The 15,313-nt window shown below is 31.7% G+C and overlaps 1 protein-coding gene across 2 annotated transcripts; it reads left to right on the top strand.

Annotated features, from left to right (window-relative positions):
* The first annotated feature begins 8,624 nt into the window (after positions 1 to 8,624).
* Positions 8,625 to 14,985, top strand: LOC124836940 (ABC transporter B family member 13-like). Of its 2 annotated transcripts, XM_047312192.2 has the most exons (10): positions 8,625 to 9,007; positions 9,106 to 9,160; positions 9,270 to 9,445; positions 9,540 to 9,740; positions 9,940 to 10,199; positions 10,274 to 10,587; positions 11,180 to 11,403; positions 11,529 to 12,315; positions 12,413 to 12,654; positions 13,051 to 14,985. In XM_047312192.2, exons 1-10 carry the CDS (start codon positions 8,750 to 8,752, stop codon positions 14,272 to 14,274), a joined length of 3,741 nt encoding a protein of 1,246 aa, XP_047168148.2. In that variant the 5' UTR covers positions 8,625 to 8,749; the 3' UTR covers positions 14,275 to 14,985. The 2 variants fall into 2 exon arrangements, with proteins under 2 accessions (XP_047168148.2, XP_087953570.1); XM_088097444.1 differs by lacking the exons at positions 8,625 to 9,007; positions 9,106 to 9,160 and having other exon boundaries at positions 9,322 to 9,445; positions 9,544 to 9,740.
* The last annotated feature ends 328 nt before the right edge of the window (positions 14,986 to 15,313 follow it).

The following is a 15,313-nucleotide window of genomic DNA, read 5'->3' on the forward strand; positions in this document are numbered from 1 at the left end:
AGTACACACGCTCTAATTTTCAGGTTTCACGTTAGGATTTGGATAGTGAGTATGTTCAAATTCACTTTGTGATTTTCATTGTAAATGTGTTCTAATTTTGAGTTTTCTCTTCCATGCCAGTTTTCTAAACCAATTAATATCTTTAATTAAATAAACTAAAATAATTATTACAATTTTTATGTTAAATTATATTATTATAATTAGGTTTTAATTTATAATTCTCAATGATTTAAATTACAGTGTAGAGTAATATAATATAACAAATATAATATTTTAAAATATTTTTTATTTGAATTTTAGAATTTTAAAAAATAGTTTGCGGACTAATCTATTTTGTTTCGCCTTTGTAATCTTAGTTTGATAGAATAGATGAAATGGATTAAAGCAGATTAACATATTAAAATCTATAATTTAACTCACCAAATTTTGACAGGCTAACGTTTATCTGTGAATCCTGATCCAATTTATCATCGTTAGATCTAATAGAGTAATGTATTTATTTAAGTTTTTTTTAAATTAAGTAATAAGTTACTTTTAAATAAAAAAATTAAAAATTATTTTTTTATAATAAACTTTTGATAATCAAGATAATAGAATTTCGAATATTCTAAATATACTAAGGAAAAAATAAATTTTCAAATGTATTTTCTTGTTTACCTTCTTATCTCATTCTTCTTCTAACCCTTGTTTACACCTTTTTCTCTTAATCTAAGTTTCTACATCATTTTCTTCTAATTTATGCTTTTACTCACTTCCACACTTTCTCATCTTTGAGGAATTTTATCTGTTTTCCCTTTGTTATTAGGTTATTTTTTTTATTTTTATGATTTAAATTTCGTTATTATTAATGTCTTATGCTTTATTATTTCATGAATTTAGGATTTTGTTTATTTTTGGTTGCAACATAATCAAACATTCTCATTAGTGTTTTAAGTTAATCGTTTAACATATAGTTATTGATAAAAAAGCATTTAATTAGTTTTTATGAGGTCTTTAATTGACAAAGAAACACATTACAAATTTTAAATTGAAATTTAAAAAAAAAATTGTATGGATACAAGAATGCAAAAGAGGAATGATTCGTCGAGATAATGCTAACTCATGGTTTGGCTATATTTTTTCAAATAATCAAATTATGGTATTCTTCTCATAAAATAGAATATGTATAATTAAATATTTTTCATAAACTTCTACTTTATTTAGATTTAGAATCGAGAAAATAATTTTATTTAGATAAATAAAATATGATTGTTTAGTCAATCTTAATTAATTAGGAGTGACAAAAAGGATTGGGACAACCTCTTCAATATGATAGCTTGCTACAATTTGTTCTGTTTCGTTTAGTCTGATAATTCGACATCATTAAAAACTAAATATAAGAAATTCGTCCTCACCCATCTTAACAACCGAAAACATTAAAAATTAACTTAAATATGAGAAACTCGCCCAGCATGCCAACACAACAATGATGTTATATTCAAATAAGTGATAAATTATTTAATGTATGGACATGTTTTGATATTTAATGGGAAATTCAAATGTAAGTAGAGATGCTATATTCAAATAGTGATAAATTATTCAAATACAACTTGACAATCCAGTATCAGTCCAATAATCTGACATCAGTCCAGTAGTCCGCCTGACAGCTTGGCTAGCCCGACAATTCAATAGAAGTCAATTGTTATTAAGTGACATGCTAGTATAATATGGTCAATTTTTGACGAGTCAAAGGCTTAAACGAGCTAGATTGACCCGTTTTGTCACTCTTGATATTAATAATTGATAAATAGTATTTGTGAAATTTATCACCTTATACAAATTTAATTACCATAGTAGACCATCTAGTCCCACTCATCTTTGGTTTAAGAAAACTTCATCATTGAACTATTACGCATCCTTTTAAGGATGTGAGTTTTTAAGCAAATTTTATAGTTGTCTTTACACTCCTACTCCTTTATTACTGTATAGTTATTTACTCCTATATATTTAGTAATCAGTTGCGTCTCAACACATTTATGAGAGGAAAAAGTGGTATTTCATTATGTGATGAATTTTAGAAGTTGAGACATATAACCGTAAAAAATTATTTCTAACGAAGTTTAATTTTAAGAAAGAAAATAAATTATTTTATTTAAAATAGAAAGTTAAACCATACAATATTTTAATTATTTTGTACAAATATGGTTGAAAGTTAAAAAAAAATATATAATACATTTCAAATTTTTAAAATTTTAAATCCTAATCCAAACATGAGGAGAAGTATTTGTTATGATCAAAATTTTGAAGTGTGGAGATCCTTGAAGCACGTGGTCCAACTACTACAATAATGAAAAGGACCACGTGCAAATCATTTCAACCATTGAACTCAAAAATATAATTATGGTATTATTTTGTATCGCATTAGTTTAAAATCATCAGTTTAATTCAGGTCTAATTTACTATTTTATTGTTACCTTAGAATATACAATAAAAGAAAAATATCTTTGATGATAAAAAAGAAAAATATCTTTGATGATAAAAAAGAGAGAGTAAACCAATAATAAATAATGGTGTATATACAACATAATTATGAATAAGCATGGAAAGATTTATTCTTTTTATTGATTTAGTTATCCGTTTTCGATCAATTTTAATTTTTGATCCATAATTTTTTCACTTAATTTTCAAATGTTTTGATGTAAGTCTTTGTAATTAGTTTTATTTTTACAAAAATAAAATAACCGAATGCGATGCCATAAAAAAATAGAGAAAGAGGAAATTTTTAGAGCAAAAGTTTACATAGAAAAAAAATGTATTTAAATTTAAAATAAAAAATTAAAAGAATTCGTGGTGGAAAATTACAAGACGTAAAATATATATCCATAATAATGTTAAAAATTAGAAAAATCAAATTATGCACATAAGTAACCACGCATTATTAATTATACTATTTATCGTCACATGGCTGTGAGTTAGGACGGTGCCTTTGCCGGCTATCCATCGGGCCACGCCATTCATCATGTCTACCACTTACTCTTTTCAAAATCATACCTAATACATAATAACAACTTATAAATAAACTATATTATTACATATTGGAAATTAAAAAAAATGAATTCTAAATTTTGTTAATAGAACGATAATTTAAAACAATAGCTAAATAAAAACAGTTATATTATAAATTATTTTATCTGCTCTTTTTTTCTACTTCATGATAAATTCAAAAGAATAAACTATTAAAAAAATAAAATAAAATAAGAATATAATTTTAAAAAGGTATTATTATCCTAATTCTCATCTTATACCTCTTTTAATTTACAAGTAAATAAATTAATGCACGTAGTAGTTATATATTATATTTGTACTTTGAAGTGAGAGCAAACCTTATAAGATATGATATTATCTTATAAAAGTTCGAAAAATATTTCAAACAATGTGTTTGCAGGTTTTTTCTTAATACATTATTCAGTTTTTTTTAATTTAATTTAAAACTTCCATATATGAATGTCTAGCGTAGATCCCTAACTTAGAAAAAAGTATAACTAATTACTTTTTAAAAACATATGTTTTTCAACTTTAAAAATATGTTTAAAAGTGGTTATCTGGTACTATTAATCATATGCGTTATTATTAATTTAAAGAAAAAAATCACACTACTAATCTATTATTACATGCCGTATATAACATAATACATATACTTGTTGACTTTATGATAATCATATTATTTATTTATTTCATTAATCGATGATATAATTTTTTTTATATTCCCACTGTGTGTGATAATTAATCCTACAATTTTTTCACATAAGACAAAGTACACTGTAGCAAAGAAGTTATTAATTTGATCAAGTACAAGAAATCGATCAACGGTCATACTCCTCTGAACGGCTATTTCTAAGGAGACAATCCAACGGCAGTCGATAATCCGGCGGTCACCGTCCTACACTATTCTTTTCCGGTAACCGACCGCAGCAAACGGTGACTTCCTTTTAAACATTCCAAAACATTAAATAAAAGTAAAATATGCACGATATATTCGAAAAGAACATTAACCCAAAAAACAGATCCTATAAGAACGTAGATCCATTGCATGCATATATAGAAAATAATCATCTTATTTTCTTAAGATCAAATATAATCATCTTCTTTTACACTTCATCTTATTCTATTTCAATCTATTTTTTTTATGATACTGTCAAGATTTTATAGATTAAAGAAAAGTGTTTTTAGCAAAAAACAATTTTTTTTTCTGAATTTATTTTTTTTCTGAATGAACGAACGATCGCATTGCTCTTGTATAAAATTAGGTTTATAGAAAACATACCTTGTGTGGTTGTGGCAACAAAATGAATGGTGTTTTGAAACCTCACAAAGATGAACAAAGAGTTATTGCTCGAAACAACCAAAACAGAATGAAAATCCAGAAGAACAACCTTAGAAACAAGTTCATGTCAAATCCTTGTTACAATGTTGGAACCTATGCAGGTCTCATGAATCTTCCTCCTTACCCATTTGATCTGTCTTCTTCCTTTTACTATCATCACCCAAAGCAGCAACCGCCACTGCTTCCTTTACCCACAGTTTCTGCAAGTGTTGTGAACAGTGGAAAAAACAGAAGCAGAGAAATTTCCAACAGAAAACCAAAGCAAACCATGAGAGACGAACTCAAGAAGAAACCCACGATGGAGCTTCGTACGACTCCTGTGGCTTATACGCCGTCGTTTAGGTCAACGGCTATGGCAGGGAAAGGTTTTGGCTATGGCACCGAAAACGTGGATTTTTCCAGTTGGGTGTTCAATTTGTCACCGCCACCAAGCAGTTTGCCGGTGCCAAAGTTTTGTGTGAGAAGAAGATCAAAGCTTAGTTGCAATGCAGAGACAGATTAAAGATTAGCGTATGGTAATTATTAATTAACCTACGATATCTACGATGAAGTTGTTTTACCTTGTTCTTGTTATCAATGGTGTTTACTTCTTTTGTTTGTGTGAACCATGAATGTTTTTTAATTTGGGACACACCAACGAAGTGAGTTTCTTTTTAACTTGTTACGTTAATCAATTATATATGGTAAGTATTCTTATGTCGAATGAATGTTTATGAAGTTGTGATTTTACTATTAGATAGATAAATTAATTAGTTTAATTCATAATTCCACTTGTTATATATTTCATGTTACTGAAAATGTGGTTTATATATTTTTCTATATAAATAGATTTTATGTTTTTATGTTTTTCTTATATTTTATATACCGGATTTATATTGCTAGAAAACTAATAAAAGAGACTACCCTCTATATATGTAAACAAATATTTTTATGGAAACTAAAAATGTGAAAATTTTCAATATAAATATTAAAACGAGAAGTTAAAGAACAAAATGTTTAAATTTTTACACCATGAAAAAAAAAATCACCCATATATTTTAACGGTCTATTTACAGGCATCTTTTTGTATTGGGTGAATTTCTATGGACCTTGTTGAATACTTAAGTTTTGTTTCTGATTTGATTGATCTATAATTATCAAAATAATTAAATATATGTATACATTTAACTAACATAAATATGATAACTAATTATAACCATGAAATTTACAGAGTTAATTTGACCTGTACTTGTTGTGTAGGATTGAAACACTAGTTATAGTATAGTTTAGAAATTTTAAATGTTTATCTATTATGAATTAATTACATATAAAGACATATTTATCATATGAATACATAAATTAAAATACTAGTCATATATATGTAATTAATTTCAAACCTGTTGGAAATAAAATATATCAAAGTTTATAATAAGACAAATATAAATTTAATGTCAAAATTTAAGAACTAAATTATATTTAATCATGATTTTTAATAGTCTCTTTTCTTATTATAACTTGTAGATCCCTTAAATAAATTTAAGAAGTTGTATTATAGAGGTATTCATCATGTCTCTAATTTACTCATAGATAATAATTAATTAATTATTATATTCTGTACTATTATTTTAACATTATTTTAAATTATTCGAATTGCTATCAAGATTAATTTAATCTAATTTCGCTTGAGATTAATTCAATTGAATTTCGTCTGAAATCGACTAGGTTGAATTTTTAATTTCAACTAGGGTCGACTTAGTCAAAATTTTAATTGGACTTGACTTGGCCAAATTTTGATCAAGATTGATTATATTAAATTTCGGTCTGGGCCAACTTGGTCTAATTTCGATTGAGGTTGACTCAACCAAATTTTGAATCGAATTTCAATTGGAGCAGACTCAACAAAATTTTGATTGGGACCGATGTGACCAAGTTTCAGTCTAAGTTGACTCTATCGAATTTTAGTTGGGATTGACTCCGTTGAATTTGGACTGGGACTGACTCGGCTGAATTTTGATCAGGTTCAACTTCACCAAATTTTTACTGGGCTCGCTCAATCGAATTTCAGTCGGGTCGACTCAATCGATTATCGACTAAGGTCGATTTGACCAAATTGTTTTTCCAAGACCTTCTTAGTTGATTTTTAATTGGGTCGACTTGACCAAACTTTTGTCGAGGCCTTCTTGACTGAGTTTTGACCGAAGATGACTTAGGTCGACTTTTCAACGGAGAAGACTAAGATTGATCTTTAGTTAAAAACAACTAGAGTCGACTCTACACTCTAAATTAAGAACTTTAGGCACACTTGATATCGAATTTTTGAAATTTAAAAATTATTCAATCTAAATCTAATTAACTAGATTGAGATTTGGATTTTCAAAATTCAAAATAGAATTAATTGAATTGAGATTTAAATTTTTAAAATCTATTTTTTAAAATTTAAATCTAATTAAATGGATTGGATTTAAAATTAAAACTATATATTTGAATTTAAGAAAATCTATTTAAATGAATTTAAATAATGTAGATTTGCATTATTATAAATTGAATATCAAAATTTTTATAAAAAACAAAATAAATGACAAGTTTCCTCAAAGTTAACAAAGTTTGTGGTATCGCTTCTTTATGAAATCTGAGGTATTTTGTACATTAGCAAACACATAAATAAATAAATAAATAAATAAATAAATAAAAAGACTACACCATAAAACTTTATGTACGTGTGTATTTCCAATAAATGCATCATTTCTTCTATTTTTTTAATGCAATATATCTTCTAATGGAAATTCAGATAGAAATAATCTTTATTCAAGTGATTGTCTCAACATATAAACTTTTATGCATACAAAACCTAAAGATTCATTCATATATAGAAGCAAGAGGGGTTTAACATAGCTTCAAAGGCATGTAGCATTAAATTTTGGCAACTAGATGTGAATGCAGTAAACGAGCATTCTGAAGTCAAAACCTACGTGAACAACAAAATTTGAGCTAGTTAGAGAAAAAAGTCAACAACACACTTTATTAAAAATATTCACAAGGTAAAACTTATATAGTATTCAATGTATCATATGAGCTAGGCAGTAAAAAAGTACCTCTAAGATTAACTTTTTCTTTTTAGTTTAGGAAAAAAACCAATAAAAACAAATAGTTCAGTGACTTAATTGAACCTATTGTGTAATGTAATCTAAAAAAACTAGTTAGATAGAGCAAGAAAATTGAAGTTTGATTTTTATGGATAATGATAATTTTAACTAATTTTTTTTCTCTCTATTTCATATTATTCTTTACTATTTTTGTTTTGATATTTTTCTTTATAAATATCAAAGTTCGAATACTTTAATACATATTATATTTATTTAACACATTATACAATAAAATAATCATAAAAAAGTGAATATTTATATTTATAAATATAAAAAATAAAAAATAAAAGATAATAAATATTAATGTCAAATGAGTGAGTGCCAAGATAGTATTATTCTTAAAATTCGTTTTTGTTAGAATTATTTTACCTTAATAATAATTTGTTAAATGACACATTATAGTTAGAAGATAAAAAAAATTTCATTTTCACATGAAAATCATTTTTGGAAAAGTCTTCACATGTATATTTTTGTTACTATTTTAAAAAATCTCTTTATCAATTCGGATATTTTTAAAAAATCTCTTATCAATTCGGATATCTTAGGTAAATGTAAATAATAATAATACTTTGATATAATTTTAGTTTTTAACATTCATTCGACACCGTGTGGCATCGTATGTTATATCTTTACTGAATTTCTAAACCATCACATTACACAATTTTAAAATTTAATGACATTTGACATGTTAAATGAGTGTTTTTATCACGTTTACATGTATAGTTATTCATATATTAATTTATTTAAGATATCTTATATATAAATAAATTCACGTTGATTTCTTATTTTATATAAGAAAGACTTTTAATTTCATTCTAACATTTCCAACATCCCAATGTGAATCTCTTTAAGCTTATTTGTTGTGAGTTCCACCTACTACTTTGGATTAAAAACATCGAAATGGATGGCCATTAGCAACCATAATGAAGTGAAGTTATGAACCTCATTGTAAAGAAAAGCATGGGCTCATGGAGTGACAGGTAACATGATCAAACATGTTGCTCTTAGAACCACAAAATCGGCATTGAGGTTGTTGGCTTAATAATATTTTTCCGATAATATAGTTATGGAACCGAAGAGTTCGTTGGCATAGTTAACCTTAACTACTTTATATTTATTGGCGGGAATAGACTCTGCTACGCCAACCGTACCTCACGGGGCACTCTCTTTTACTCTTTATACTAACTTATCTTTAACATATAACACACTACACTCTTTTTTCTTTATTTTTTCTATCTTCATCTTCAACATTCAAACAAACACAATGGCTGAACTGGAACTACCTCCCCAACAAGTCCTGCCATCTAAAACCGACCAACAGACCAAAACTGAGACTGTGTCGTTTTTTGGCTTGTTTGCCACAGCAGATTCAACTGACTGTGTCTTAATGTTCCTCGGAAGTGTCGGTTCTTGTCTCCATGGTGCTGCTCTTCCTGTTTTCTTCATTTTGTTTGGTCGCATGATCGACTCTTTGGGACATCTTTCTAACAATCCTCACAAATTGTCCTCGAGAGTTTCTGAGGTGCTGTATCACCATCTTCTGGACTATTGTATTTTCTTACGTGCATGAGATTCTATCGTGTTTGTGTATATATGTGATGGCCTTTTTCTTCATTGCAGCATGCTTTGTATTTGCTCTACCTTGGTGGAGTTGTTCTGGTATCTGCTTGGATGGGTACGTCTTATAACTTCAACTTCATTTCTTTCTTTCTAAGTAATGCTTCTAACGAGGGATGGTTCTTCTGGGTGTTCCTCAATAATCACTTTTTACTACTATTTTTCAGGTGTAGCGTTCTGGATGCAAACAGGGGAGAGGCAAACTGCACGTTTGCGTTTGAAATATTTGCAGGCAGTGCTAAAGAAGGATATTAATTTCTTCGACAACGAAGCAAGGGATGCTAATATCATTTTCCACATCTCAAGTGATGCAATACTGGTACAAGATGCTATTGGTGACAAGGTGTGTGACATGGTTCAAAGAAACTATGATGTTTTAAGATTGTTGAGATTGGTTCTTTATGGTGAAATGCTGTTGTTCATTGTGCTGAATGCAGACAGGCCACGCCATTCGTTACCTTTCTCAATTCATCGTTGGATTTGCCATTGGATTTACCTCAGTGTGGCAGCTCACACTACTCACCTTGGCTGTGGTTCCATTGATAGCTCTAGCTGGGGGAGCTTATACAATAATCATGTCTACTTTATCAGAAAAGGGTGAAGCAGCTTATGCTGAGGCTGGGAAGGTTGCAGAAGAGGTAAATAAATAAACCAAATGTAAACTTTTGTAGAAAAAACAGAGTAAAAAATAAGAAAGATAGTGTCAAATGAATGTAAAAAATTTATGTGTCTAAAAGTCATTTTTGATCGGTTATTTCAACAGTTAAATTGGTGTTTTATCCTTAACTATGCCTTGCATAACATATCTCTTTCTTTCCCAATGTTTGGGTGGATCAGGTGATTTCTCAAGTGCGTACTGTTTACTCATTTGTAGGAGAAGAGAAAGCAATCGGTTCATACTCAAAGTCTCTTGATAATGCTCTGAAACTGGGCAAAAAGGGTGGTCTGGCAAAAGGAGTTGGAGTAGGCTTCACGTATGGCTTGTTATTTTGTGCTTGGGCATTGCTTCTATGGTATTCTAGCATACTCGTGAGGCATCACAAGACAAATGGAGGAAAAGCGTTCACAACAATAATCAATGTCATCTTTAGTGGATTGTAAGTACATCAGAAACTGCTATTATGATTATGATCATATCGTATGATAACTCATAACTTTTCCTCCTTTGAAGTGCTCTTGGTCAAGCTGCTCCAAATCTTGGTTCCATTGCAAAAGGGCGTGCTGCTGCAGCCAACATCATGAACATGATTGCGTCCGCTTCAAGCAATTCTAAGAGGTTGGATGATGGCACTGTCGTGCCACTGGTTGCTGGGGAAATTGAATTTCGTGAGGTCTGTTTTTCGTACCCCTCAAGAACCAATATGATCTTTGAAAAATTGAGCTTCTCAGTGAGTGCTGGCAAGACTATAGCAGTTGTTGGTCCCAGTGGTTCCGGAAAGAGCACGATTGTTTCACTTATTCAACGGTTCTATGACCCCACTTCAGGTAATCATTAATATTACCTTTAAGAGTTGGTTGCATTTGAAATTTCCATGGCCCTTTATGGCAAGTTGGAACAAGTAGGAGAGTGATACACCAAGGTAGAGAGAAGAAAATGTAGGGACAAAATTAACCTATGCCAAACATATCCCACATTTTTATTCAGTGAATAGTACCATAACACACTTTTACATACAATACAAGGATAAAATGATTATAAAAGTATAAACTTTTGTATTCTTTCAAGCAATAATAATACTTTGACACAGTTTTGGTTTTTAACATTCATTTGACAAGGTGTGGAGTCCATCTTTGTTGAATTTCTAGACCATCACAGCGCACAATTTTAAAATTTAATGACACTTAGACATGTCAAATGAGTGTTTTTGCCACATTGGCGTGTTAAGGTACCGCTATTCTTTTTCAAGAAAAAAGAAAGTAAAAAGTAAGAAAATGTAATGTCAAAATGAATGTAAAAAATGTATGTGTGTCAAATAATCATTTTTCTTATTTAGTCAGTTAGTACATCCACTTTTTCTTTTTGTCAATGAACAGTTCAATACTTAGGAGGAGAGGTTAATGCATTAATTTTCACTAGGTAAGATCCTGTTGGATGGATATGAGCTAAAGAATCTCCAATTGAAATGGTTGAGAGAACAGATGGGCTTGGTCAGTCAAGAACCAGCACTGTTTGCAACAACAATAGCTGGAAATATTTTGTTTGGAAAAGAAGATGCAGACATGGATAAGGTCATACAAGCTTCCATGGCTGCAAATGCTCATTCTTTTATTCAAGGATTGCCTGATGGTTATCAAACTCAGGTTAGTTTTGCAATACCATAAGTTCTTTGACCTGTAGAAATGTGTGAATTATCTTCAACAGCTTCATTATATCTTTGTTCTACTTAACATAGAAAAGTTATAGTGACACTATGTTTTATATTCAGGTTGGAGAGGGTGGCACCCAACTTTCAGGGGGGCAAAAGCAAAGAATTGCCATTGCAAGAGCAGTGATCAGAAACCCAAAAGTATTGCTTCTAGATGAGGCCACAAGCGCTCTAGATTCTGAGTCAGAGCTGATTGTCCAACAGGCATTAGAAAAAATAATGTCAAACAGAACAACAATAGTTGTTGCTCATAGATTGTCCACCATACGCGATGTAGATACAATTATTGTGTTGAAGAACGGCCAGGTGGTTGAAAGTGGAACTCATTTGGAATTGATGTCCAACAATGGAGAGTATGTGAATCTGGTGAGTTTGCAGGCATCACAAAACCTCTCAAACTCTAGATCAATATCTCGCTCTGAAAGTTCAAGAAATTCTAGTTTTAGAGAACCTTCAGAGAACATGACCTTAGAGGAGCAGCTGATGTTGGACACGACAGGAGAAATGCAATCAAGTGAACAACACTTGCCATCAAAGACAACCTCAGCTCCAACAATTTTGGATTTACTGAAACTGAATGCTCCAGAATGGCCCTATGCAATACTTGGGTCGGTAGGTGCGATACTGGCTGGCATGGAAGCCCCTCTCTTTGCACTTGGAATCACTCACATTTTGACTGCATTTTATTCTCCTCAGAGTTCTAAAATCAAGCAAGAAGTAGATCGTGTCGCTTTAATATTTCTTGGAGTTGCTCTTATTACTATACCTGTTTATCTATTGCTTCACTACTTTTATACATTGATGGGAGAACATCTCACTGCCCGTGTACGTTTGTTAATGTTCTCAGGTACTCCATGGCTGCAAAAGCTTTGCTGTTATAATATCACATGCATTAACTTTTTTGAAATGAGAAAATTTAAGTTTGTCTTTGGACCCATTTGCAGCTATTCTCAACAATGAAGTTGCATGGTTTGATAAGGATGAGAACAACACTGGCTCACTCTCAGCCATGCTAGCTGCTGATGCAACACTAGTGAGAAGTGCTCTGGCTGACAGACTCTCAACCATTGTGCAAAATGTAGCTCTCACTGTCACAGCTTTTGTTATTGGCTTCACATTGAGTTGGAAACTAACAGCAGTGGTTGTAGCCTGCCTTCCCCTCCTCATAGGAGCTTCTATCACTGAGGTTAGCTTCATAACGCCACTTTTCATTCAATGTCAAAAAAGCATTTTTCCTTCTTTACAAATACAAAAGTTAACTTTTTAATGAACATAATATTAGGAATCCAAGTGTGAGTCCAAGTTATACATTGGAAAGAAATGAGAAAGTAGAGCACTATGTAGAGGTGAAAGACTCATGAATCCATTGTCTTAAGGTTTTGGGTAGAGAATAGTGTCAATCCCTTATGTAATTGGATGGAGATCTCATTGATATTGTGTCTTTCCAGTGAACCTTCTCCTCAATATTATAATAGCCGATGGTTGTGGTTCTAAAATTGAGTTGTCAAGTGGTGCATTTAGTGTCAAAAAAATATTTTCCTTCTTTAGCAGAAGAATAGCTAAGTTGAAATTATTTTTGCAGCAATTATTTCTGAAGGGGTTTGGAGGAGATTACAGCCAGGCTTACTCTAAAGCAACTTCCTTGGCTCGTGAAGCTATTGCCAACATACGAACTGTTGCTGCTTTTGGCGCCGAAGATCGAATTTCAATCCAGTTTGCATCTGAACTGAACAAGCCTAACAAACAAGCTCTTCTACGGGGCCACATATCAGGTTTTGGCTATGGCATAACCCAGCTATTGGCTTTCTGTTCCTATGCACTTGGCCTTTGGTATGCATCAGTTTTAATCAAGAAGAAAGAGTCAAATTTTGGAGACATCATGAAGTCCTTCATGGTCTTAATCATCACTTCTCTGGCAATAGCAGAAACACTAGCTCTTACCCCAGACATTGTGAAGGGATCACAGGCACTGGGATCGGTTTTTGGCATCCTCCAAAGGAGAACATCCATCACCCCAGATGATCCCAACTCAAAGATTGTAACTGTTGTCAAAGGAGAGATAGAGTTTAGAAACGTAAGCTTCAAGTACCCTATGAGACCTGACATCACCATATTTCAGAACTTGAATCTCAGAGTCTCAGCAGGCAAGAGTCTGGCAGTAGTGGGTCAAAGTGGTTCAGGGAAAAGCACAGTGATTTCATTGGTAATGAGGTTTTATGACCCTGATTCTGGATCAGTCCTTATAGATGAATGTGATGTCAAAAGCCTAAACCTGAGATCCTTAAGGCTGCGAATAGGATTGGTTCAGCAAGAACCTGCTTTGTTCTCAACCACAGTTTATGAAAACATCAAGTATGGAAAAGAGGAGGCATCAGAAATAGAGGTAATGAAGGCAGCCAAAGCAGCAAATGCTCATGAATTCATCAGCAGGATGCCAGAAGGGTACCAAACTGAGGTAGGTGAGAGAGGGGTGCAGTTGTCAGGGGGACAAAAACAAAGGGTTGCAATTGCTAGAGCTATTTTGAAAGATCCATCCATTCTTTTGCTGGATGAAGCCACAAGTGCTCTAGACACAGTATCAGAGAGGCTGGTCCAAGAGGCTCTAGATAAACTAATGGAAGGTAGAACAACAATTTTGGTAGCTCACAGGCTATCAACTGTTCGTGACGCTGACAGCATTGTAGTGCTGCAGAATGGCAGCGTTGCCGAAATGGGAAGCCATGAGAGGCTGATGGCCAAACCTCGAAGCATCTATAAGCAATTGGTTAGTCTACAGCATGAATCGCGAGACCAAGAAAACCATTGATGAATTGTTCATTTGCAATTTCCCAAGTAAAAGGGTACTTGCAAGTTACAACTTGAATTGAGGCAAGGCCTAGTTTATTTTAAGAGCATGCCTGAATGATTTTTTCTTTGTTTTTATGTTTATATATATACACACGAGCGCTTCGAAAAATTCAAAGTCTATGATTGGATGTCTTGTTGTAGAGTGATACCACTTTTGCAATTCTTTCTGAATTTGACCAAAATAAATCTTATAAAAGTGGTGGATACATGCATGGATCCTTCTGTTTTACTAAATATAGCTTCATGGTTTTACCTTCTTAATTTATGCACGTCAACATCAACGAAAGGGCTACGTGCCAACCTTTTATCCAATTCAGTGCAGATGTTTGCGGGAACACCCTTGACACGAGGGTATTATGGGAAACTGTTGCTGACACTGCCACCCACCAAGTGCCAATTATATAGAATTTGCTTATCATTTCCCGCATATTAAATATGGTAGCTTGGCTTATTGAGTGAAGAAAAGTCCAGAGTACTAAAATGGATTAAGAAAAAGACCCTTGAGCCATTTAGAACCATGAGTCTGTACACTGGCTTCTTATTAGCAAGGCCAGCCGTGAATTATTACTACCAATGGTGTAGGCCTTTAAAAAAATTAGTTTGGTTCGTTATCATTTACCCATTTATGCACCTATCCAATCGAGAAAGTTATCAGTGTTTTGGTTTTTCATTTCAGTGTTCCCTGAACTAAAGCATCTTTTCTGCAGTGATAAGCTAGCATTTGAGCCAGCCTTATTTAAACTTTTGTATCTCAAAAATTAAGGCAAACTTTCTTTAATGAATAGTAGCCTAAAAAACCTATATAAAAACAAATTAGAGTAGTTTCTACTTTCAAGTAAACGAGAACAAAAAAATATTGAATCAAATCTTAACTAATTTTCATGTTTTTCGTTGGGGGTAGAGGGTCGATTATGAAACTATTTTATCTTCAGGTAAAGACCTGTTCACTCTTGAAGGGAGAACAATCAACAAAGTTGATTCATAGTCCTCTCTAAAAG

This window comes from Vigna umbellata, chromosome 1 (assembly GCF_029865625.1).
Source record: "Vigna umbellata cultivar VRB3 chromosome 1, Vumbellata_1.0, whole genome shotgun sequence".
NCBI classification, from domain to species: domain Eukaryota; kingdom Viridiplantae; phylum Streptophyta; class Magnoliopsida; order Fabales; family Fabaceae; genus Vigna; species Vigna umbellata.

Bases quoted from the DNA above. Each gene is read 5' to 3' on its own strand.
- LOC124836940 (XM_047312192.2), top strand. From the start codon at position 8,750: ATGGCTGAACTGGAACTACCTCCCCAACAAGTCCTGCCATCTAAAACC. The intron at 9,446-9,539 runs GTGTGTGACATG...TGCTGAATGCAG, and splicing joins AAGATGCTATTGGTGACAAG to ACAGGCCACGCCATTCGTTA. The intron at 10,200-10,273 runs GTAAGTACATCA...CCTCCTTTGAAG, and splicing joins AATGTCATCTTTAGTGGATT to TGCTCTTGGTCAAGCTGCTC.